The sequence below is a fragment of the Urocampus carinirostris genome, chromosome 1, assembly GCF_059441175.1.
Source record: "Urocampus carinirostris isolate Australia breed hairy pipefish chromosome 1, RoL_Ucar_1.0, whole genome shotgun sequence".
Taxonomy (NCBI): Eukaryota; Metazoa; Chordata; class Actinopteri; order Syngnathiformes; family Syngnathidae; genus Urocampus; species Urocampus carinirostris.
The window spans coordinates 4,931,968-4,958,041 of NC_142349.1; the positions used below are offsets into that span (position 1 = coordinate 4,931,968).

At 39.3% G+C, this 26,074-nt stretch overlaps 1 protein-coding gene across 2 annotated transcripts in view; it reads right to left on the reverse strand.

Moving 5' to 3' along the window:
• Positions 1-6,341: 6,341 nt before the first annotated feature.
• Positions 6,342-26,074, reverse strand: part of zswim5 (zinc finger, SWIM-type containing 5) — a 57,221-nt gene continuing 37,488 nt past the window's right edge. Inside the window, exons 5-16 of one of the 2 annotated variants that reach the window (XM_088346672.1) lie at positions 25,274-25,424; positions 24,747-24,923; positions 23,262-23,438; positions 21,941-22,087; positions 21,688-21,825; positions 20,030-20,181; positions 19,747-19,849; positions 17,513-17,648; positions 15,643-15,800; positions 15,407-15,570; positions 12,908-12,989; positions 6,342-11,415 (exon numbers count right to left, since the gene is read on the reverse strand). In XM_088346672.1, coding sequence (XP_088202798.1) covers positions 10,553-11,415; positions 12,908-12,989; positions 15,407-15,570; positions 15,643-15,800; positions 17,513-17,648; positions 19,747-19,849; positions 20,030-20,181; positions 21,688-21,825; positions 21,941-22,087; positions 23,262-23,438; positions 24,747-24,923; positions 25,274-25,424 — 2,448 coding nt within the window. In that variant the 3' untranslated portion in view covers positions 6,342-10,552. Of the gene's footprint in view, positions 11,416-12,907; positions 12,990-15,406; positions 15,571-15,642; positions 15,801-17,512; positions 17,649-19,746; positions 19,850-20,029; positions 20,182-21,687; positions 21,826-21,940; positions 22,088-23,240; positions 23,439-24,746; positions 24,924-25,273; positions 25,425-26,074 lie in introns of both variants that reach the window. The other variant, XM_088346600.1, reaches the window with a different exon arrangement.

A 26,074-nucleotide genomic window follows, 5' to 3' on the forward strand; every position in this document is an offset into this window, starting at 1 on the left:
CTAGAAAGTAGTAGCCAGATTTTTTCTTTGCGGTGGATGCTGGATGACCTCTCACAGCGCTACCAATTGTCGGTAGCAACAGTACTGTCCTGTGGTCGGAAAAAGGTGCACACAATACAAAATCTAACTTACAACGATGTCCGGATATTTTTCGATATCCCGAAATAAATGATCGTATCTACTGTTTTTCGTAAGTCCAATGGTTGTTGGTGGGGGAGCGTCTGTAATTGGATTCCTTAACCCCTAGGGTCGCAGGGGCCCCATTTCCTGTGGTGTGTCTCGGGCAAGTACAGCCTGGTGGAGCCAATCCCTCTCCAGGCCAACATAAACTTGCACGACGACCTAAATTCTCTTTGCGGGTGCTGGTTCGTTTCTGTTTGCCAATGTCACGCGCTACACAACAGTATGGCCGCTCGCTCAATGGACCGTTGGGTGGATGGTAAATGAGCAAGTGGCAGCTCTGTGGACAAGCCATTCATATTCATTCTGGATGGATGAATGGCTGAAGGCTACAACAGCATTTTGTGTTCTTGGAAAACTTGAAGGCGAGACACTGTGAGAGAGAAAGAGTGCCAGCAATCAAATCTACATCTGTGGAGATAATTGATATAAATCTGCTCATTTGCAGAGGCCCAATCAATCCGGTTGTGACAAATTTACTCCACAGACACACGCTCGCCATGCACTTAGCACATCTTGATGGCCTGATTGTCTAGTTTTATGGCTGTGCAGAAATCTGTAATGAATGGAAAAAGGGGGCGTCGTTGGAGGAATAGAAGAAAAATATTCTGATTAGAGATAAATGAGAGGAAGATTGATGGAAGAGTATCGGTCTCCGTGTGCTTCATTTAGTTTTAATCCGGCCGCTTCGAAGGGTGAAAAATTTGGAATTCATCACGGCAGATTCTTTGCTGGTGCGGAAAAGGGGGGTATGTGACACGTGGAGAGGAACTGATGGAAAACCCAAGACCTCCTCTGAATTGGAGCAAGTCTGGAACATGTGAGCGATATCTGCCACGATTGCATTAAATATTTTAAAGACAATGCATTTAACGCCAAATAACGAGAATTGTAATTAGGCACAAATTGGTGACATATGGTTACCCTCTAAATCTAGATATAAGAGTATAAGAAATGTTGTACAGTAAGTCCTTGTTTTTGGTGGTAGAAACATGCATTTATTTATTCGACACGAGTAACATAATTATTTGTCTGTAACAAAATAACAACTATGTATACCCAAACAACAACAAAGAATTGCAGTTGAAAGAGCGGGCTTTATTGTCTTTATTACTACTTATACAATAGTACAATAAAATTGGAGGGCTTCTCTTTTCACTGTAAGAAAGCAATGTAGAGAGCAGACGACTAGCTACACGCTACCATCAGAGAGCCTCGGTTGGGCCAGGTCTCCGTGATGATTAAAATACAAGAATCACAAATGTAGCAGTTTACAATGAGTTAAGTTTCACATTTTTGCATTGCAATGCTAAGTTCTCAAAGAAGAAAGAATCAGCGAGTTAGAGAGCAAAGGTGATAATGGTTACTTTTTGCTTGTTCATGTTGAAAATCATGTAACTGGGTTTTCACATTTGCATGTATTTCTTGTTCCAAAAGCCTTTAACCGCGAAAATGCCTTTTTTTGCACTTTATAAGCTCAGTAGCCTAGATGGTAGTGTGCCCGCTTTGAGACTGGGAGGTCGCTGGTTCGCGCCTCGACCGAGACATACCTAATTGGTATAATGGCGGCGCCCTCTGGCTGCGGCTGCATCGACCCGCTACAACGGGTCAGGTGTATCGACATTTCGTTCTGTGTACATTGTTACAAATAATGACAACACAAAGGAAATTATTATTATTATTATTATTATATATCCACTGCGGGCTTCCTAATTGTTTCCCCGTCCTACTTAAGCTCCGTCCTTTCACTCGCCTGTTGTTAGTCCGTCAGCAAACCTCTGTTTTCACGAGGCAAGCATTTGTTGACTCTGACTCCCGTCTGTCCCGTTTTGTCACCCGTTTTCCACTCATCCGTTCCTGATTTCCCTGTTTGTCTCCTGATAACGACCCGTTTTCTGACCCCGACCACGTCTGATCTCCCGTCCCGGCTAAGGACCTGTTTTTCAGTCTACTACGCTACAATCTCCCTCTCCGGAAGATCCACTTCCGCATTCGGAACAAGCTCCGATCCCGTGAGTGGTTTGCTTCCCGCGTCCAGCGAGCACCGGATCGCTGGAGCTGCCTTTCCCCTTTATTTAAATAAACTTGTGAGTAATGTTACGCGATTGGGTCTAATTTTTTATTAATTATATAAATTAACTAAATTAAATAAATTATAAATTATTTTATAAATTGGGTCATTTGTTCTGGTCCTGGCATATATATTTGCAGGTGTCTAGCATACATTTGTATGTATTTGTTATTTGATAAACACGTTTTTTTAATACTGCTAAACATTGTCAGAAAAGAGTCAGAAAAGACTAGCCACCTCCCACTAGGGGGACATGGCTCTGGTATATATATATATATATATATATATATATATAATATAACATTGTAAAATATTCTGTTTTGTGCATTATTTCTTAATTATCCACAAAATTCCAATATTTCAATAAATAAGAGAAAATTACTGTTTTTTTTTTATAAATCCGATCCATCAATTGATCGAAAAAATAGTCATCAGATGAATCTTTTATTACAATTATTCTTGGTTGCAGCTCTGGTGGAGTTATAAAGTGTTGAACGGGAATGCATCCTTGTCTAACTGAGCTTCCATACGTCCTCTTCTGTAAGTGAGGACGCATGCTTGTTAGAAATAAGTGAGTAAAAACCGTGCATAGCATAGTAACAGTGCTAACCACAAAGTCTAATGTGATGTTCACAAATGGGAAGTGATGGTCCTGATTAAGTCTTAATTACTTTAAGTATTTTATTTTCCTGACGGAAACTCTGGATGGTCGAAAGTCGCCCCTGGTGTTGAGTTATGATTTACGCTTAGTATTTTATGACGTGTTCGATGAACTCGGCCACATTTGCCGACCCCAGTACAGTTGAGGTACCAGCGGACTTTTTATGAAAATAGCTCACCGGTGCTGGGTCATTGTGACTTTCTAGTAAAATCATTGTATTACTGGTTGACTGAGTCTGTTACACCTCTTTTAAAAATAATAAACCTTGTAAAAACATGGTAAAAACTTAGTAATGACACACGTTTTTATTTTAGAAATTCAAATAAATAAATTCCGGTTCATGGGCTTTATGAACAAGAAAATGTATTCAAGTACTGATATTATTTAAAGCAAATAATTAGGACAGTTGAATGAGAATTTATTAGCGTACTAACAAACTTGTATTTCTGTAGTGCAGTTGTTAGCACATTCGCCTGACATGCGAAAGGTTCCCAGTCCGAGACCGGGTGGAGATATATGTTGGCTCAGATGGGATGGGCGCCACCAGGCTGTACTTGCTTGCTATCCCCACGTCCCGTGTGTTTAAGGGATCCAACCAACATGAACAAATGTATTCATTCATGTCTTTGTTTGTTTTACAGGTATTACAACATACAACATAAATTCCAATTTATTGGTTTTATAATGTGAATGAGCAAAAGAAAAAGGCTATCTAGCTAGCTTTTGATATTTCTTTGCACGCTATCTAGCAAACATTTTACCCCTTTTGCGAGCTATCAAGCTAAGATTTGGCCTTTTCTTTTGCTAACTATACAGCTTTTTTCACTTTCTATCAGGTTATTTTGGTGGCTTTTTCACTTTTTGTAGCTAGCTATCTTGCTCCCCTTTAATTTAGTTTAATTTACCTGCATACCTTACTAGCTCACTATCAAGCTACCTTTTTAGCTATTTAGCAAGTCATCTACCTAAGTTATTATTTTCGAAATTGATATCAAACTGGGTGCCCTTTGCGCTAATTACTAGAAAAAAGGAGCTCTTAGCTTGAAAAAGATTGGGGACCCCTCCTTTACAACAAGGACTAACCCCATTAGTTTCCCCATGGTCATCCACACCCTAAACAAGCACACAAGTTTGTCAAAAACATATATCTTGCCATTACATATATAAAAAATGGGTATTCCTATCTTACTCATTGATTTATTTTTGGATATTTTCTGCTGCTACAGTGTATGTTATTAGACTATTTTTCGGTACACTATTGTTAGGACGCACTCTTTTTCATTGAACTACTTTTATTAAGCAGTTATAACTCAGGCCAATCCTCTAAGCACTATCTTGTAAATATCTTTTTCCTTTCAATACTGATGTAATGCCCCTCGATGTAATCAATGATGGACATGTTTTGTGTACGGTTACCCAATACTAAATTTATTGCACTCTGGTCATCCTAGAAGGGCGATTACTACTTGTGAGGCCCCTTCCCAAGGTTTATCATTTTTATTGTGCTGAGGTTTTGAGATTTTCCTTACCTGCATGTTGGTTTAAGATCCGGGCATTGGTGTAGTTGTAATATCTGCAATCCTTTGAGATAGTTTGTATTGAGGGCTTTGCAAATGAATGTGATTTGACATAGTTGCTGGTTAAGTCATGTCACAGGTTTAAAAACAAAATAAAAGGTGGTATTTTCATGATTACTGATTCGGGGCACCTGCGGCTGCCCCGGTGGTGCCAACAGCCCTGGTCGCTGATTGGCTCCTTGCCACTTTTTAAACCCCCCGGCTCCCTGTTACCGGCGTCCGATTGTTGCGAACCCTCAGCTCCCGCTAAGGCAAGCCGTCCGACCCTGACTCCGTTTTTTGGCTCTTGTACGTTTCCCGGCTTCTACCTGTTTCTGTTTGACCACGTCTCTGCTCCTGCGCCCCGACAACCCGACCTGTTTTCCCGTCTTCGACACCTCTATCGCTCACCACAGAAGTGCCACTTCCACGTCCCGAGCGACCTGCTCCCCACAACCAACGATCACTAGTTCGTGGCTGCCAGCCTTTAATCTCCTTCCCAATAAAACTAAGAAACGAACGCAATTGGGTTCTGTCTCCGTTTCTGGTGCCTGACAGGTATAAACATTCACAAAAGAGCTACTGTTGGTCATAACTCACACCGTTCGCATGCACACACAGACGGACTTCAAAGCACAAAACTTCAAAGCATTAAACGTCTGCATCTGTCGCCTACCCTCTCAGTCGTGTCATGTCCATGCGTTAACACAAACAACAGTAACAAACGTGAAAGACATTAAACTGGCATTCTGAATTCATTTTTCTTTTTCCGGTCTATGTTACTTTTTTTATCCTGAAGTGCCTCATGTCTAATCTCATTGTAGTTTTTATCTTAGTTTTTATCAGTGACAATAATGACAATTGTGATTAGATAGATAGATAGATAGATAGATAGATAGATAGATACTTTATTCATCCCCGAAGGGAAATTCACTTTTCCAGCAGCATCCCTAAGCTGAGAACAATCGAAAATAACTGAGAACAATCGAAAATAACACGGGAGCTGCTGGAGTGGCTGCCATTCGTGACGGCGCCGGAGAAACGATTCAATTTGAATCATGTACAAACAAACAAACAATTGAATCATGTACAAGAAACGATTCAAACTGTATCATACATTTTCACAGTATTTTATACCTTTGTTGATCATTTCAAAATTTAACTGCAAGTAGGGAAAAGACTAAGACATTTGTTGAAGTAATTGTGTTGTTTGTTTGGTAAATAAAATCACAAATCATACGTTTTTATTCTTCAGTTTATCTTGCTGAGAGTAAATTGGTGCCGCATTGTGTTTATAAGGCGTTATATCGCTTAATAAGGGAAATTTTAATCATTAATAAGGGGAGCAGCGCCTGAGATAACAGTGTCGTATCCGTTTTTTTTTTAAAAGGTGATATGTTCCGGTCCAGAGCAGAGCCAAGTAGAGATCCGCAGGTTCGAGAGCGTTCTCCATTCGGGCCCCAGTCCTGTAGAATGCTATTCCCCCTGAGATTCGATCTGCAACCTCAGTGGAACTGTTTAAATCTAGGCTGAAAACACACTTCTATTCTATAGAAAATGAATAACCTATGTTTCATGTTGACAAAATCTGTGTATTATTTGTTATTGCAACACCCATTGCAGGCTGGTTATCCTGGAAGGGGGATGACCTCATGTGCGGTCCCTTCTCAAGGTTTCTTCATTTTCCTCATGTTGAGGTTTTTGAATTTTTCCTTGCCCTCATGTAGGTTTTAGATCAGGGGATGGTGTAAGAATAGTCTATGGTTTGCAATAATTTGTGGTCTGTGCAGCCCTTTGAGACCCTTAGTGATTAATGGCTATACAAATAATCATGACTAGTCTTGAAGTAAAAATACAACAAAATGCCATTGCAACGTGTTTAACACTTTATTCATAGAAAAGCACTGAGAGTCCAACACAAATCATTATAAAATGGTAGTAGCGATACATAAATAGTAATAAACTCTCGCTTTATAGACAGTAGATCAATAATTCACACACACACAAAATACAAATAAAAAACGTGTTGAAGTTAAACTATCATACTTCTGTGGCAACAAATACTGGAAATACCTTTATTATAATCAGTAGCACAAAAAGGCAACAAACACTTTCAAGATTCCCTTAAATTAAAAAATAATCCCCCCCCCCAAAAAAAAAACTAAAGGAAAAAGGTAATGTGAACTAGTGAACGCTACCAGCAAATATTTCTTGCCAACAAAAGGAAAGACAAAAAGAATGGATGTGGAAAAAAAGAAGCTTCTCTTCCTCCAGCAAGTGTAAACAGACAAAAGTGGAGGAGGAAATCGCGACAATGTCGGCATGACAAGATAAATCACGTGAAGGCAAGCTTACTGAAGCTTCCTGTTCAAGCAACTGGCGCAGTCATGTATTTGTTTAGGGGATATATTTTTTTTCATGCACAACTTTCGAAATGATGCTGCACAGCATCGCTATCGCCAATGCTAATTCAAGTTAAACACAACAAGGCAAACACATGGCTTTAGGGACAGCGCCCCGCGTGACAAAATGGGGCCGGGAGATGGTTTTATGTTTGAGTTCGGAGCTCAACGGCCAGTTCAAGTAGACCTAAGAGGATTGCATCGAGTGAACAAATATTGAAGAGAAACTTGCAGTAAGTACAAGAGGTCAGGCCTTTTGCAGAGAAGCATGTATGGCACAGAGCATGCATGCGAACAATGATTCACATTAAAAATGTGTTTTAGCCCCAGAATTTTTTTTTCCCAAAGATTGAAATTGGACCATATTTTCCGGACTAAAATGCGGTTTTTAAGAGCACCTTATAATCCGGAAAATACGGTAACATTTTTTTTGCGGCATCACCCAGCCAAAAGACTTGTTTGCAAGACAATTTTAAGGGAATGGAATAAAACCCAAAAGGCCATAACATCCCATTTGTTCAACGTTGCTTTTGTGACGTTCTTTTATAGTAGTGCCACCTTGAGAAGACACTAGAGGCTTTAGAGTCCTGATTGAATCAAACGAACAAAAAAGGAAAACCAAAAATACTCATAACATTGATAGGTCACAAAGGCATTTTCCCAGTTTCAATGTTCAGCTCTCAAAGGCAAGTCAGCTGACTTGCATTGTCCAGGCTGGAACTTTTTTAACTTTCTTTACCTCCCCCCTTCTTTAATAGTGGTTCAGTCCACTGTGTCTTGTTTTGCACACTTAGGGACCATCTTTAGAAGCCCGTCAAAGTGATTCTGCATAGTCAGGTTTAGGTACGTGTCTGTGCTGATTATTTTCAATTTACAGCTTTTAACGGCTTTTCTTTGCAAATCATTAAGAGAAAAAAAACAAAGTAAAATATGGGGGAACTAATGTTACACAGGAGCCCCTGAGAAGCCTTTGCTCAAACAAAACAATGCCAAATCCCCTCCACATCTAAAAACAGTTCAAGTACACTCCCCTCAAAACAAAAGAAAAAAATAACAAACACAAATAGTTATCATAAATAGTTATAACTTTACAATTTCTGAATTGACACCTTAATATTTACAATCTTTTAAATGCTTAATGCTACCTTTTTTTTTTCGTTTTGTTTAACTAAATGATGTCCCTGAGAACTAGGTTTAGCCTCTTGTTTTCTTTTTCATTCTTGGTTCAATCAACAAAAATCTGTGAATCTGGTGATATGGAAGATCAACTCTGACGGAATGTTTTAATAACACACACAAAAAAAATCAGTTTTAATCCTCCGGGCGAACATTAGCGGAGATCAATAAATATATAACTCAATGTTGAAAGTGGCAGGAACGTACAGAAGAGGTATTTGTGTGAAGTGCTTGTCCAACCAGTAACATGTATGTTTCCACTTGCAGAAAGAATAGTTCCCATAATGCCAATAACATCAGCTCAAATTTTATATCAATATTTACAATGTGGCATTGAGTGTATCAGACCAAAATGTTTGAGTAGTACATCGCATTTATGGAATACACAACAATGTTAATGCTTGGTTTCCGTTTTTTTGGGTTTTATAGAAAATCTGGGCCATTTTGACTTGCGTTGTTGGCCTGCAGGTTTGGAGAAATGTCCCCAACTACATTTATTCGGTTCAAAGAAGAAGTTTAGTTGTCAAAAGTTTCCACAAGAGATCTTAATATAGACCTGGTCATTCCGGTCTTTGAAAGCCGCATGTTCTGCATTTTTAAAGTTTCTCTGCTCCAATACAGGCGATTCTAATCACCAGGATCGTTTACAAGCAGTTAATTTGTAATTCCAGAGTTGAAGAGGAGAAACCTCCAAAATAATGCAGGACGTGCGGCCCTCAAGGACCGGAGTTCCCAGGTCTGCCTTAATAGTATAATAGATTTAGAACTACAAGGAGACTGAATAACTGCTGATCCTGACAAGGTTCAATCTTATCAAATTTGGGAAGAGCATGTTTTAAATAATAACCAGTTCTAACATTTTCAATTCCATAACTACTCCAAAATGAACTTCAAATTGTATTAAGAGACCTTGTGGATTATCTTTGTGGATTATCTTGCAATCAGTGAACTGAAGATTTGCACTACTCTTGCACAACTTTTGGTCAAGTCTTTGGAAGTTTTGTTGTTACTCACTTTCACCCAAAGACTCCCTGAAGGAAAATCAGGGACGTTAAAGCTGATGGATAATATACTGCCTGAATGAAAGTAACACAGAGTACATTTCCATCCTAATTGGGTTCATTTTTTTTTCTTTTATATTTTTTTCAACCCAACTTCTTCCCTGCTGCTTCAGTCTCAAAGAAATGTGTCTTTTGGTATTTTGTTTCACATGCCAGGTAAAAAGGAAAGCTAGTTCTGCTTTTAACAATCGTATGACTTTTCTTTTTAAAGGTATTCCCAAATTCTTAAACATGAAAAATGTGAGGAAATAGTAGATAGATTTTGCATTAAATCAATATTTCATTGGTATATTCCAATTATTTTCTGACATAATTCATTTTAAAGACAGCATGTCTTGTCTTTGCCAACCTGAGCTGTGATGCCATCGAAGGAATGCCAGCATCCTTGAAAGCCAGTCGCCATATTGTTGTACGTTGTAATTATTCGAAGTGGTTATGAGTGTTTAAAGCAGAGTTTTGGTAGTTTGTGTGGTGAATATGTTGGCTTTGAGAAAGAGGTGAATGCAGTAATAGTAAAACAAAGGGTGATTAGAAAGAAGAGGCTAATTGGCAAAAGAAACAGAGAGCAATCAACAGGAAGCTAACCGAGACTGATCAACAAACGGCAGTCGCATCCTAGGAGAAATAACGCGAGGCTGGTTAAACGAAAAACAAAACATTAGGCAAGCCAATCAAAAGAATACGCGGTGAGCAGACAGGATAACCAGGTACCAACAATGAAAACCAACAATGGCCAACGCCAGGCTAGCCAGGCAAACAACACACGGTGGGCAGCCAATGAGCGCAAACCGGTAGCAGACAAAACAAAAACGCTTTTGGCAGCCCCTACACTAAACGGGAGCTAGCCGGAAAAAATTATACCAACCGCAACAAACATGGAGATGAACAGAAACGAAAAGCCACAATTGCTGACCACAAAGCAGAAACGAGCAGTATGGAGGTCACCTCACATGTTGTGTTGATAGTATTTGCCATTTTGCTAGCGTTGTTTTCTTTCAGTTACGTCATAGCTCTAGTCTACAGCAATGGTTCCCAAGATTTTGCGGGCTGGCACCCCCCTGGCTCCCCAGTAAATTCATAGCAGCCCTAATTGTGGGGAGGAGCACTGCAAGTTCTGAGCCTCAATTTAAAAAAAAACAGTTTGGGAATACCTTTATGTGTACTTCAACAATTGTTGAGAGTGGGAAAAGAAGCCACGTTTTGCTGTCTTTGATTTATCAAGCTATTTGCCTTTCTCAAGTTAGAGCGGGTTAGAGCGGAGTAGAGCGATGCATCGCGAACACTTCCTAGTTCACATTCAACAAACAAAACTCACATTTTGGAAGAAACGCAAATCAATAAACGGCTCAAGTTAAAAAGTAAAAAGGAGTTCCAAAATCATATAAAATAAAAATAATCAAGACAAACTATTTCCTGCTAAACATGATGCCTCAGAATAACTTGGGTCAACCAAATCGTTCCCTGACCAGCATCATTAGTTTTTTCTTTCCCTTGTAGATTTGTTTGAGGTTGTCTATGAACTGGGCAAACTGAATGTGGCCGTCCTGCGCCAAGAGGAACGTTTCTCGTGCTTTGCTGAGGAACTCTATGAACTCCCCGTAATGGCGGGGACTGATGTGCGTCAGCCGAGAGTGCGTAGTGTTTATGTAGGCCGAGATGGTGGCGTCCAGGAGTTGGCGCAGGGGCGCCTTGTCCGTCGACATCAGCTTCCCAGAGTTCCTCCTGCCGGGAATACCGGCCAGGCCCGGTGCCGTCATGGTGCACCGCCGCAAGATGTCGGAGAGCACGGTGGCGCAGTGCACACTCTTCACCACCAGGGGGATGATGGCGGCCAGCTCGTTTTTCCCGAGGGAGTGACTGAGCGCGCAGGCCCACAGGACATCGTTGATGGCAGGGTGCGTGTCCTGGTTGTAGGCCAGGTTTAAGTGAGTCATGGCCAAGGAGGCCAGCTTGAAGGAGCGCAGAGGGTAGCCTCTGTGCTCCATGTAACGGGCAATGGTGAAAAGCTGCGAGTAGGTCATCCCGCTGGACGCCGCGTCAATCACGATCTGGTAGGCTGTCTCAAAGGCGATGTGGTCCTTCTCACACAGGGTCAGGGCCGAAAGGGCGCAGTTCTGAGGGTCTTTCATGGCGCATTGCACCGCCAACCTTCTGGCGCAGCTGGCTAGCTCCTCCCGTTGAGGGTAATCCAGGCTGAGGCGCAGGATGGTGTTGTGGGACATGACAGTTGCTGCTACGATGCTGGTGGCCTCGGTGGGGGTGAAGAGAGTGTACCAGCTCTGCAAAATGCTCACAAGTGCACGAAGTCCTGAAAGCAATAGAGACAAATAGCTTTTATTTTTTTCAAGGGCAGAGGGACTAACCTAGGGGTGGGCAAACTACACCCTGCAGGCCACACCATTGAGCCCCAGAACATTTGCGTTAAGTCATTGTCACACACTCAGCCAGTCGGCCACTTTGTTTCTGAATGCAGCTCCTATGCATATACAATGCTAGAATGTGGTCCCATCCAAAGAGGGAAGTGTTGTATACATTCAACTGCTTATCAACTGGTTTTGCACAACTTTTTCACGGCCAAATTTAAGCACTTTTTAAAGACTTTCAAAGCCGACATTCCAATTTCTCCTGTACAATTATAGGAAGAACTGTGGTGTGACTCATGTATTTTGAGGAGCCACAAATATAGCTGCATTTGTGATGTTTACTATTGTGTGTGTGCATTTATCAAGACATGCTTTTTTGGATTTTCGCAAGTATGATTGTTTTTGAGACAAATCTGTGTACATATAGGTTTGGTAAAAATAAGATGAGTATTTAGCTTACATTTTCAGTTGCAGGAAGTTCTTACCATTACAATTTACCACTAAGAAACACTACCCTATCTTTTTTGCATGGCCCATACTACATGTCCATAATTGATACGTAATCCTTGCACTAATACACATTTCATTGTTCCCCGTTTTGGTGTAGCATGCACCTCTGTCCTCTTGGATACGACCTGTAGGGGACGGTGACAACTTACAGGACAATGTCATATAAACTCATGCCAACTGCCGTTAATCACAAAGAAGAAGAGGAAAGGCAATGACAAAGGGAAGCAACCAGAGAACAGTGTTTTAAGCAGACATCTTCAGAAACATGACAATTTCAAGCATTTACAAACACCTAAAATTTAAGAATGTATCAATCCTTAAAAACACAGCTTTGAGATTGCTCAATGCTATAATTTGAATCTGTTTAACACAAAAAACATTTTCAAAGTGGAAATCAGCATGTTGTGTACCCCACTGTGAGTTTTCCCTACATCAGTTATCCTTTGAATTACCACCCAACAAAAATGGTGAAAATAAAATGACAATGTATATGTAGATTGAAAAGCGCCATGCTTGTACACAGTGTTCCTATGTGAGTGTGTTTTAAAATATTGTGTATTAATTCTATTTCTTAAAAAAAAATCTGTCAAATGTTTTTCAAAAAAACTTGCATTTCAAGTTTTAAAGGGACTGCCTGAACTTTTTAAGGTTGCTGTGTTGTCTAGTACAACCTTAAACTAGTGCTACAAAACACTAGGAAGAATACTAACAAATGAGACTCAAAGTGACCAAAATGCGCCATTTGTCTTTGAATTTTCTTTGCCTAGCCTTTCATAAGGTTTTTAGGGTAGTCGTAGCAGAAAAAGGCAAACGATTATACTCCAGAGCCGCTTGTTACTGTCCGCCAATTTGGGTGATTAGTTCAATGAAAAAAAGACTTTGCATATTGTGGCCTTCCACTCTGAGGGTCATCAAGCTTCAACATACCGACTTCAGTGGCACACGTGACCAGCCAGCGGACCATTTCTCTCCTTCTCCAATTGAGAGTGGATAGAGTCATCCTCATCACCTGTAAAATAAATGGAGAAGATAGTTATTCAACTAACAAGTTCAACAGTGCAGTTTTGAAATTTTAGACATCTATGTTTCCCCATCATTGCCGACAACGTAATATCAGACATATCTGATCTTGTTTTTTTTTTTTTTCAAAAATAATAACAATTGTAAAAATATTAAATAACAAATATAAGCCTATAAGCCACAACTATTGTCACACAATTTCAACCCTGTGGCTTATGCCAAGATGCAACTAATATAGAATTTTTTTTACCAGTTACCAGGAACGAAAGTTTCGAGTGAGACAGCTGATGTTGAGGAAAGCACAAGCCACTAGTGCCAATAAACAACATAAAATAAGAAGATAATTTGCAGAGCCACAAATACTGTATATCTGTGATTTATAAATGCGATTTTTATTCTTGCATGTGCATTTATCAGGACACATGATTTTTATATCGAGTAAATCGTGAATATATTGGTTTTTGAGACATAGTTCTCCTCATATAGGTGTTGGTTAAAAATTACAGTAAGATGTAGCTTACATTTTCAGTTTCAGGGAGTTCTTTCCATTACAATTTACCACTTGGAAGCGCTAATTATTATTTTTTTTTTAAAAAGGCCCATTAGAAATGTCCATTATTGGTACGTACCATATTTTCTGCACTATAAGGCGCACTGGATTATAAGGCGCAACCCCCAAATATAATCTTTGTACAATATTTTCAATAAATAAGGCGCACCGCACTATAAGGTGCTACAATAGGAACGTTAAAAAGAAAAAAAAAACAGTCCGATAGGTCAGTCATACTTTATTAACCCCTTAACCTTCCAGCGGCCCGACGGTTTGTTGAGAAGCAAGTACGTGTCTCAGATGTACGAACACGGTAACTGGAGGATGGTAGCAGTCTCTGATATATGTCATGCCGCATATCATAGGCTTGCTTAAACTCTTGGGATTTAGAATATGCTGATCATTCAAAAATATACTTATCACAATCAGTATGAAACAAGATACCTGAAAATATAAAGCTGGGGTAGCTCACCAAAGACGTCGTCTTGCATCCATTACATTTGATAACAATGATCCCCTTACATCCGTGAGTGTAGTGAATCCAAACGTGTGAAATATTAACATACTCCAAAACACGCGATAATGCTGACATTTTTTATTTAAATCAGCCAAAAAGCATCTCTGCATCAATGGATGTTGCTGGTTGCTATAGCTTCCCGTTTAGCCCCATAATTCCCGTTTGAAAATGAACGGACTAGTAAAATATTTTCTCTAGGTAGGCCGTAGACCAACCTAAGTTGTGATTCACATCTTTTTTGGCTGATTGCAGGCTTTATTTTACCCCTCTTTGGCCTATACGAGCCTGTAAATGCTAAAAAAAGGACCCGCCTGCTTTACCTCTGAATAACTTTAGACAATAGTGACTGATTCAAATGATGATTGGCATATTCGTTAGGAAATGAAAAGCCGGTATATGCTGTATATCCAAGCACACACACAGTACACTACTACTTTTACGGGGGAAAGACTAATTGACGGCTGCTTACCGTAGTTGCAAGACCTGTTGCAACTCAATATTGATCAATATATTAGGCACACCGTATTAAAAGAAGGCGCATGTTCAGCTTTTGAAAAAAATGATTGCTTTTTGGTGCCACCTGTAAGGCGGAAAACATGGTTATCCTTGCACTTATACACATGTCATAGTGCCCTGTTTAGGCTTAACTGTCCTCTTGGGTGAGACTTATAGACACAGTGACACTTCATAGGACAATGGCATACAAACTAATGCCAGCTGCTGTTAATCACGAGTGAAGAAGAAATGCAATGGCAAAGTAAAACCACCAGAGAGTAGCGTCGGCATAAATTTAAGCATATTTGTTGAGAAATATTGCAACAATTTTAAGAATTTACAAGCACTTCACCCGATATTCAAGAATTTTTCAACCCTTAAAAACACATGAATAAAACTCGAGAATTTTCAAGGATTTCAAGCACCCGAATTAACACAGGGCTAATAGTCAGATGCGGCATATGTATGTACAAAATGTTTTTTCCTTCAAAATGTATTGGATGCGGCTTGTAGTGCTGAAATTAAAGTACTTTATTATTGATGTCAAAACTCGCCACGTGAGATTGGATTTCATACTCTTTATCATCCAAGGAAAAGGAAGTTTAATTCAGATACCTCTCATGAGAACAAGATCAAATATCAGAAAAAAAAGCTCACATTTGTTGTCAGGCATAAAACATGGCTTGCACATTAAGCCTAGGAAAATACGACCTAGGTTCAGTTCAGCACTATGTGTCTAAAGCAACTCCTGTTTGAGAATTGCATATATGTCCTCAAACTCACTGACACGTGCATGTGATGTGCACATGGGGCGCACATGTGCAAACAAGGGCCTGTACGCTACCTGAAGTCCGAGCTCCAAGGCCACGTTGAGCAGAGTTACGTCAGGCGGGCTATCTGCAGGTGTAGCAATTTTGAAGGCATCCTGAGCCAGTTTAAAGATTAATGATGATGAGTGGATGTTTTTCTGGATGGCTTCAAGAACCGTCCGCAATTTCAACATGTCCCCTAGAGACAACAAGGAAAGGCAGGGTGAAGGTTTGGATTGGTCGCTGGTTTAGGTTAGCACTTGGGCGATACCTTTAGCAGCAGTTAGCATCGTGGAAGCCAGCTCACACTGCTGTGACTCCAAGTGGCCAAGAGTGAACCAACGTGGATATCTACTTGAAACGATGGAAATGCTGTGATGAGGGTGACCGATATCCCCAGAGCCTGCAGACGACTCCAGAACCGGCAACCTAGAAGACGGAAAGCACAATCTAATTTCATAACATTTTACAGGATTACAGAGAAAATAATGTAATAACCCGATGCTCAATTATATAAATAACATCATAAAAGTTATAATGTCGATTACTAAAAATTACTGTCGGAGAGTTGGCATATTCAGGTATAGAACAAATTAGAGCACCTGTGTCAATCACATGGCTCGCGGGCCAAAAATCACTTACCAGTCTGCATGAGTTGGCCTGATTTAAATTAACAGTGGGAAACCGGCCACAGTTGTAACACGGGGACACTTGTCAAAGTTGGACCCATTGGAAGCGTATTATTGGTGCCACTGATACAGGATATTCCCCTCTCCATTTTGACCTCACACAAGACGTTTGACAATCTCAATTTTATTGTAAAAAAAACAAAACCATTTTCAGATACCATTTCAAACTTTTTCTTTCTCAGTTTTTTATTTGATGTCAAATACGATAAAGATTGACACATTTCTGGTACATAGTGTATGGTCCACAGTCTTGCTTCTGTTTTTTTTTTCTCAAGCTAGCCAACAGCTACACGGAGAAAAATGTTAGTTTAACGAGGGCTGACAGGGACAGTTTTAACACATCAAAAAATGGCAACACATGTATAGTTTATATGGACAAATGCAAGGATAAAGACATAAAATATAAGTGAATACAGTGTATGGATTGCAAGCATTTTGCCAACAAAAGCTGGACCCCAGGCACTGGCTTATACATTTGAAACAATTGCTTGTCAGATTAGCAATGCTGTCCATAAAAAACGAATGGTATGACACGAGTACTTTGTTTTATTCCACGATCTTCTTTGTCATGTATTTCTATTAAATAAAGAGTTCTTCAAATACTGGACTACCTGAAGCTTATTTGTGATAATAAGACTCACTGTTACAACTGTCCACTAGCAGTGTGACAACCATAGCCGGTACTGGGTACGGTTGTAACACTGTGAAGCTCTATGTTTGAGAGACTGTCACAGACTTTTGGGGGCTACTTAGCTCTCAAACATTGATCTCTACTTGTAAAAGACAAATTAAGGCACCATGTATACAAATCTAAGAGGACTAGCACACAATTATATCAAATGGAGATGGTGAAAGCAAAACGTGTTACAACTGTATCCGATCTCTAGTGAAAATGAATTCACTTTTATTTTTTTCTCTTATTTTTTTAAAACAAATGTACAGTTGATAAACATTACACAAGATTAAATCTTAGTGATGTAAAAAACATTGAGGAAAAAAAAAAAATGTTTTATAATAAAACCTTACGTCCCTCTATCATTTTGTATGCCATTGATTTTCTCATCAGGCCTGGGTAAGAATGTTTTTGCTACCATGTGGCCCCGAGGTAAATGAGTTTGAGACGCCTGGAATAAATGCTTCACTTTTACCAAACTGATGCCACAGTAACTCTTGCATTATTATAAACATATAGTTAATATAAGTCTTACAGAAGCACGAAAAAAACATGGCGCAGAACTTGTCAGAATGCAGTAAGAAACAAAGCTTAAATAACACACTCATTATGTACAGAAATGTAAATTTTAATAATTTTATAGCTTATTTTCCTAATTTGAATCCTATAAAAATTAAGAGAACACACTGAAACCCAGGCTTATTTTAAAAAGCTAACATCAGCATTTAATTGTAAGGGGGTAAAAACGAGAAAAAACAAAAAGAATGAAAAAGTCTAACCTCATGGCCCGAAGAGCCACCTTATATGCCAGGTCAGCGTCATGAGGAAGTAGTGCAGAAAAGAGGTACTTGGCAAAAGTGTGCATAGGAACACTCTCCCTGTGGATGACCTCACCCAGACCGCTGAATGGACCGGCTGCATGGACGCAGAAAATGAGTCATTGGCTGTTTTCAACAGAAATGGTGTCTGCACTCTCAAAAGTCTTGGAATGAAGAGGGTTGATCTTTTTTTCAATTTCTAAATATTGTTCTGCCATTAAATGAAAACATAAGAATAACTATGTATTTCAGGTGATTAGGGCCCGGTCACACAGCCTTTCACGGGCGTATCGGGGCTGAATCACGGCCAGAAATTTCTGCCCGTGAAGCAGACGCTGTTGGACGCTTTGAGATCGCGATCCAGACGCGATACAGCCGTGCTTTACACGCGGTAAGAAATTCACACGCGGTTGGCCGCGCGAAAAAGTTTTGCGCTGCTCAAAAATTTAGACCAGGGGTAACCGCGGGCAGCACAGCGATGCCGCCGCGGTTACCCGCGGTAAGGACGCGGAACAGTCGCCGGCCAATTTTGCACATTTTCCACCGCGGGCAACCACGGGCAAAAAAAAAAAAAAAATCGCTAAATTTTACCTGCGGTACAGACGCGAAAGGCTGTGTGACCGGGCCTTTTATATATATATATATATATATATATATATATATATATATATATACCACAGCCATATCCCCCTAGTGGGAGGTGGCTAGAGTCATTTCTGACTCTTTTTGGGAAATTGATTCAGAGGAGGGGATTCCCAGCCCCCTCGCTCAACCCAACTGAGGTGTTGAGAGTCATTAGGTGACCAAACCCCCCAATTCCAACCCCTAATGCTGAACGCCTAGCAGGGAGGCAACGGGTACCAATGTTTAGGTCTTAGGTATGAACCATAACCGCCCCAGTCTTGGGGCGGGCGCCATACCCCCAAGGCCACCGAGCTTGGGGGTATGGTTAAATTTAATTCATTTAAATGTTGAATTCTTAAAACATATAAAAACGGTGGGAACACACTTATAAAAAGATTTTTTCCTTTATGAAAATGTAATCTGGACACTGCTACTGTAATAATTATACTTCATCAAAGAAAAGCTGTCTTGACTTGGATTGTGTAGAAATGAATCATAATGTATAATGTTTTATTGACGTATTTATAGTGTGTGCATTCCTAAAGAGCTCAGCCCTCTTTGTTTTATAAACTATTCTGCTACACATCCACCTGGATAAAATTGTATCTGGAGAAGCCATGCAGTCATATCTACAAATCTAAAATCGACTTTAAACAGTCAATGTTATTTTAAAGTGACCATGTGTTTTATTTGACCAATAGATGTGGCTGCATTGTGTGGTGCAAGAAAAAATGAGTGCTATAAAATAATACAAACTACAAAGACTAGGGTGATCCTCAGTTCGAAGCTTTTGGTTTTTCGTCAACAAAGGCCTGAATTTGGTGTGAAACCAAGAGAAAATACTTCCTGTGAAGTTTCACCTCGATCTAACATATTTAAAAGGTGCCCCAAAGCCATTTGGTACAGTAGTCTAATAGAATGGTCCTTAATATGGGGAGAATTTCCAAAATAAGTGTTTCAATTAGCGATGGCCTGGATATGGTGTGAACCCATTAGAAAACACATATTGTGATGTTTTAAATGGATCGAAATTATTTAAGGGGAGCCCAAAAGGCCAATTTGGCCAGGTAATATGAATCGGAGCAGTGCGATGTTACCTCCTTTAAGGTGGGGCTAATGTTATGTGAAGAAATTACAATTGCTCAACCTACGAGTATTTGAAAAAGAAAAAAAATCACGTTATATGATAGTTTGAGTTTTTTGCCTATTATTTAAATCAATATTTAAATCAATGTTGTTTTTTTATAATGATTTTTTTTTACCAATACGAGTCACTAAATAGTACACACTGTCCCATTAACAACATATAATTGTTTTTCTGGAAAAAAAAATGGCTATGGGCAAATTTAGGATAACCATTTTGTGTATTTGATCCACAAAGGAATACCTAAAATTATGTTAACCTTTTATCATTTCTGATCAGACGTCAAGCTCAAAATATTTCAGTCTACAGCCAAAACAAATTAATTTGTCCTCACTATTCCAGTACTTTTGGAGAGGAGTAAATTTAATGATGGAAGTCAGTAAAGCATCAGGACAACACGTCCGATGTTTGACTCCAGTTGTTGTACCTTCAAGTAGCTGTATGGCCTGTTTTCGGAGAGTGTGAACTAGTAAGGTGTCCAACTCAAGTTCTTGAAGCTTTGCAACAATTTGCTCTTCATTACGGCACACCTACACAACAATGTCACACAAGATTCAGTATTTGTACAGGGAATGAGAAATACAAAAATAAGCAGATGTTATGTTATTTTTTATAATACGAGGTTCAATGTATTTGGAGACATATATTCTATATGGTCTTGACGAATGGTAACATGGAAAAGTGACCTTTTTCTGACCGTTCACACATACCTTGTCCTGTGCATAAAGACCTTCTGGCATTATTCTTTGTTGGCCCATGCCCATCAGAGTCACCTCCAAGGCAAGAGTCAAGTAGGATTCACCACCATCATGACTGCCCAACACTGGCACGTGGTGGTAGACTGGACGCCGAGGCTCACCTTCTAACAAATAAAGGAGAAAACATAAAAATCATCATGAATTAGATTAATCTCGCAATTAATAGTCACGATGATCGGCGCAAACACCATTAATCAACAACTTATTCACTTAAATTAATCTTCTTAAACCGTGCTAAATAAAAGAAAAAGTACATGTTATAGTTTAGGAATTTACTGACCAAGACATTTTCAGATTACAGTGCACTTCATAAGTGATACACAAAACTACTGATCAGCAGACCTGCAACCAGCACAGGTAACAACCTCATGACCACAATATAATAGCATAAGATGCCATTTCAGAACATTTTTAATTGATTTTTTTGTTTTGCTTTTAGGGCAAAGCCCGAACTTTTGCACCAACACTGAATTGTATTTGGAGCTTTTTCTCTATTCAAAAATACAAAATGCAATTTTTTCAAATAGTCATGGCACCTACCAATCCAGTTGTTGCATCATTCTTTATAAAACACCAACTTATGTATAATGTAATTAAAAGTTGGTAAAAAATTTGGTTTCACTGTTTCTCAGCTCAAACTAAGATACACCAAATAGTTGTTCCCTCATCATACTTTTTAAGTTTATTTTTTTTATTTTTTATTTTTTTTACAACTTTCAAGGCACCTTTGTTATCTCCATTCTTTAACATTTGTCACTGGTCCTGTGAAGGCTCACTGCTTGATTTCTGTGAATTTCAGCATAATGGTCAATTTTGTGCTTTGAATAGGCTTCATATGAAGAATGTTTCCTCTTCACAGTACGAGTTGCCATCTAACAGGTACCAATATATCACTACAAATTTGAAGTAGACTGAATCGAACATCGTTACCTCTAGATATTGGTAATTACGCAAAACAGCAATGCTTAACTCAGGTTTCAGAGTGGGCGAAGAGAGGCGAAGAAAGAAATGAGGAGGCACCCTGCATCTGCGCATGAGCCATGGAGAGATACCATTATTACTAAACAATATATAACTATTATATAATATATAGTTTTATATCTATATATATATATATATATATATATATATATAATATGTAACTATTATAAAACGTCCACACAACTAATTTGGGCATTGATACTAAAAATAGATCATAGGTGTATTGTGGGTCTTAGCAAATATAATGTGACAATGAGATTAAATCGAATGCCTTTTCATATGTCATTGTATATCCCTGGTGGTCTAGTGCAGTGTTTTCAACCTTTCTTGAGCAAAGGCACATTTCTTTCATTGAAAAAATCCCACGGAACACCAGCAGTCGGTGCTGTTACTCCGGCAAAAGTAAAGAAAAAAAGAGCTTGTGCTAGACTGTACAGGCACACGTTAGATATTTTCCCACTGCACAGTACGGCAATTAATAGTACCGCGCACACTGGTTGAAAAACACTAGTTCTACTGATCAATGAACCATAAAACCTAGTGTGGTATGCACACCCAAAGTTTGAGTTATTTTTCTTAGGTAAAAAATGTGCGTTATACACAAATAAATGAGGTAAGAGTTTTTGTACCTCCAGTCTCCATGATGCTGTCGTTATTGACCCTGCAAGTTTCAGTAAGTGTGGTAAACAGGCATCCAATGGGGTCCAGAGGATGTCCAACCCATCCTTCCAGGTTAGTGGTCGTGGTCACTCCCCTATGAAGAAGCTCTGGGGGAGAGACAAAAGAGTGTGTGAGTCTGTGTAATGGAGAGTGGTCACAATTTTTTTTTTTAAATGTGTATATTATTGACCACCGGAAAAGAACGGTGTGGGTGTGCTTTACCCTTCTTTTGGTGTTTATAGATATCCATTTCACGTTGCTGTAAGAGGCGTAGCGTGTTGATGATGGCCACAGCAAGTCGCAAGGCTTCCCTTGAGTAACCGTGGGAGCGCAGGGCATCCACGCGAGCACACGCTGTAGGCACGTGGTCTGTGTGTTTGACAACAGATAAGGTAAAGATACTCAGGACATTTACTAGGGTGTCATCAGAATTAATGTGAAGGTATTGGGTTAATTTAGAGTTACAGACTATGTCTGACTTAATGACTTGAAGCTACCATATTTTCCGGACTATAAGGTGCAGATAAAAAGTGTAGTATGGCCAGAAATTTGTAAGTGCGCCTCATAACTCGGTACGCCTTACATAGAGAAAAATACAGTGGATAAGATGGGTTATTGCTATGCGTTACTATACGAGGACTTTCAATATACCACCGCATTTGTGCAATGATTGATCAATTGATAAACATCGCTGAATTGAACCCTGACACTTGACCACTAGAGTACTAGTGGTAGAGGTGACATGCAAGAAGGCATTAGAGCTTTTTCACATTATCACACTATTTTTCCTAATGGTGCCAGAAACACTGATTTGCCTAGTAGTGAATCCTGATAGGTTATACATTTTTCTCTTTTTCTTGACAAATTAATGTTTTTCAGCTAAATACGTACGAAAACACATTAAACCACTACGTTATTGATGCACAGGTGAAGAAGTGGAGAGACTGTTTAACATATCAAAATGTTAAACAAAAAGGCACTATGCTAATGATTGTATCTGGCTCCTTGGGTAAAAATAATGTGATGAGATAAGCTCTAATGCCTTTTAGTCTGTCATCTGTACCCTGGGTTCCTACAGCTTAAGGTTAGCTAAATTCAAGACTCCTTAAGACTTTAATGCCTTTTGAAATCAGATTTAAGACAAATTCGACAAAAAGATAATAATTAAAACAAAGAAAAAACAGACAAATATTTATTGCACACAATACACAATGCAAGTGATTCCCCCTGCACAAGATATCTCGCCATTTTGTACTGCCACACTTCTCAATTCATTAATCTTTGAATTAACATATGTCGTAAGTGTGTAAAGAGCCCGATGGTTGTACATTAATAAACATGGTAGCTCTTACAAAAGTTTCAATCCATGCGCTTTATAATCCGGCGCACCTTATATTGCAAAACATATGGTAGTTAAACTGGAGACTGATAAGACCGTTATGCACATTAAACACACTTTTTAATATGCAAGTTAAAACTGGTAATTGAGAAACATTTTTGATCTTTGACATACTTCACTCACAGCGTGCGTGTATGTGCGTACCAAGCCAGAGGGGCAGACCCTGTGGACTAAACAGCAGACTCTCCTCATCTCTCTGATATGACGGAGACATGTAGTAATCACTGCTGATGATCCTCTGAAGGTGGCTACCTTGCCAGTGGAGGTTGCAAGCCTCGACCGCCCGGCTGAACACAGTCCTCCTTGGCCTGGACAGAGAGTCTGACAACAAAACACGTATATCAACACCAGAAGCATTGTATCATTTAGATATGAATGCACGAACACTCCTATGTTTGTTCTCATTCATGAATAGAAAATGTTTCAGTACTGTTGCATTGACAAAACACTACCAACTTGATATTAACCTTCTTAGCATGATCCATGGATATACTTTAAACATGGATGACAAACTAAAGGTGATTATATTTATTATATTATAGACCGCAAAATAGATGACGACATCAACTCGGGCAGCAATTGAGTGGGATTTAGGGTGAATTAAGGTGACTGGATGTCTACAAGAAATGTTCTAAAACTCTAGATAAGCCGGTCATACGCCCACCAGTAGTAGAATAATATTTAAAGGAATTCCCAAACATATTTCTTTAACAATTATGCACAGAAAGTGCTGTATTCTGACGCACAATTATGCAAATATATTGCAAAACATTCCACGTGCTGGGGGAGACAGGAAATGTAGTCTTTAAGTTGACCCACTTGGCTTGTTTTCAGGAGAGGGGTGACGTTGCTGAAGGAACACAAAATTTTCAAAATGGGAATTCCCAACACAATTTATGAGGCAATCTATTTTCGTTTGTTTCCGTCGCTGTGTGTGAGGCGGTATGTATAATTTTTCTTGCCAGCTCCCCGTTAGAATCGAGGCTGCTGAGCTCTTTCCGTTTTTTTTGTTTCCTGCTGGTTGCCGCTCATTGTCTGCCCACTATGTTGTTTGCCTGGTTAGTCTGGCGTCTGGACTAGGTATTGCCGTGTCCCTTGGTCTATTCACGGTCAGGTTTGCCTTTATCTGCTAATCGTTGTTGGTTGTTGATTTGCCTGGCTGCTGACTGCGTGTTTTTTTCCGGCCAGCCTTGTGTTTTTCCTTCTGTGGCTGCAGCCGCCCAATTAACATATAAAACGATTTGGCGACTGGCCTACTAGGGTGCTGGTGTTTCGATAACTTCACAGCTCAGGATGACAAAGACATGCCGTCTTCAAAATGCATTATTTCTAAAAGAAATAATATACCAATGAAGTATAACTTATGCAAAAAAAGCTCTATTTACTAACATTTTGCATGTTTAAGAATTTTGAAATACCTTCAAGCACAGCACGTGCTATGTCTTGAGAAAAAAGCCTCTTGTTTTATAACAACATTGATCACAAGGAACCATCACAATGGCGAGACATACCGGCATTATCATTGTTTTCTGGGAGTCAAATAAAGTACCTTGTATTTAGTAAAAATAAATAAATATATCGATGTGTCCCTAATAATAAAAATGACTGAAAATATGTGTGTGTACTGACCCTGGGCATGGTTGCTCTGCGGCAAAGCATTGGTGATATTCGGAAGCTCGCTACCATAGTTGCCGTCTTCCAGCGGGCAAACGTCCATGTCGCTCCACTTCTTCAGCTGCTTGAGCCAACAGCTCTTCTCCTCACTCTTGCAATGGGGGTTTAGTACCACACACACCCACAATGCACCTAGGGCAGTCAAGTCAGCAATTTATAGTGGCCATTTTCAGAGATTGCATTCCTCCCTAAGTTTGCGAAACAATATACTAAGCAATACTGTAATACTATACACTGTGCCATCCTCATATCTGTATTTTTCAGTTAATGAAGTCATTGATGTCAGTGAAAAATGCAAGACAAAGGAGACCGGGTGTATTTATGTGTCATGATCACCCACACTTACCCAGTAAGTGTTCTCATTGACCTTCTAAATGCTCAGATTGATTGCACTGAAGCTGAGCAGGTCTATTGATTTGAGTGCTTCATTGCAGACTTTGCCATGAGTTACAAGGAAGGCCCAGCAAGGTAAATGTACTTACCCAACTCATCCCAAAGTTGCCTGCATTTGTCAGTCATGCCTGTGCCTTGCTGTCTCCATAGTGACAGTCGAGGGTCTGCCATAAACTGTTCTGTTATAAGGGTCAGCATCCGAGCACCATTTGAGTCACGCATTCTTAGCATCTCACGAACCTGGAAAAATAAAGATAAAATATTACATTTTGGAATTGAGTGAAGTAACAGTTAAAGTTAACTTACTGTTTATTAATTTTGATGCACCTCCATTTTAGGCCAGTTTCCAAGCACTACCTGGTAAATAATTTTTGCCTATTTATTCTGACATTTTCATGTTATTTTTTCCTTTCAATTCAATATTATGTGTTAACCATAGAGTGTCATTTCTCATTTCATTGTAATTAGTGTCAATAAAGAGAACTAATTTGAATTTATCAGTATTTTACTGTATGAAAGAATCCTCAAAAATAATTTGATAAACATTAATTTCCCCAAAACAAGAATACCTTGCTATAACAGTGTTTATTTTTTACGGTTTTGCTGCTTCATGGATTTGCATCTTGCATGGGTTCTGCATTCTGATTAGCTAAACAGTCTCCCGGCTTTTTTTTTATGATATGATGGTACAGTAGTTTTTTGTAAAGAAAAAAAAAACAAATCAACATTAGTTCTGCCCTTGTATTTGTTGAACAAAGACTAGAGCCTGTAAAAAGGTCTGTTCTTTGGTTTCGGGGTATACAGTTTAAGAGTATTTAATTGTATAATACTGTATTTGCAAAATTAAATTAAAAAAAAGGTTTCTACTTCACTAAACTAAGTTGTCAGAA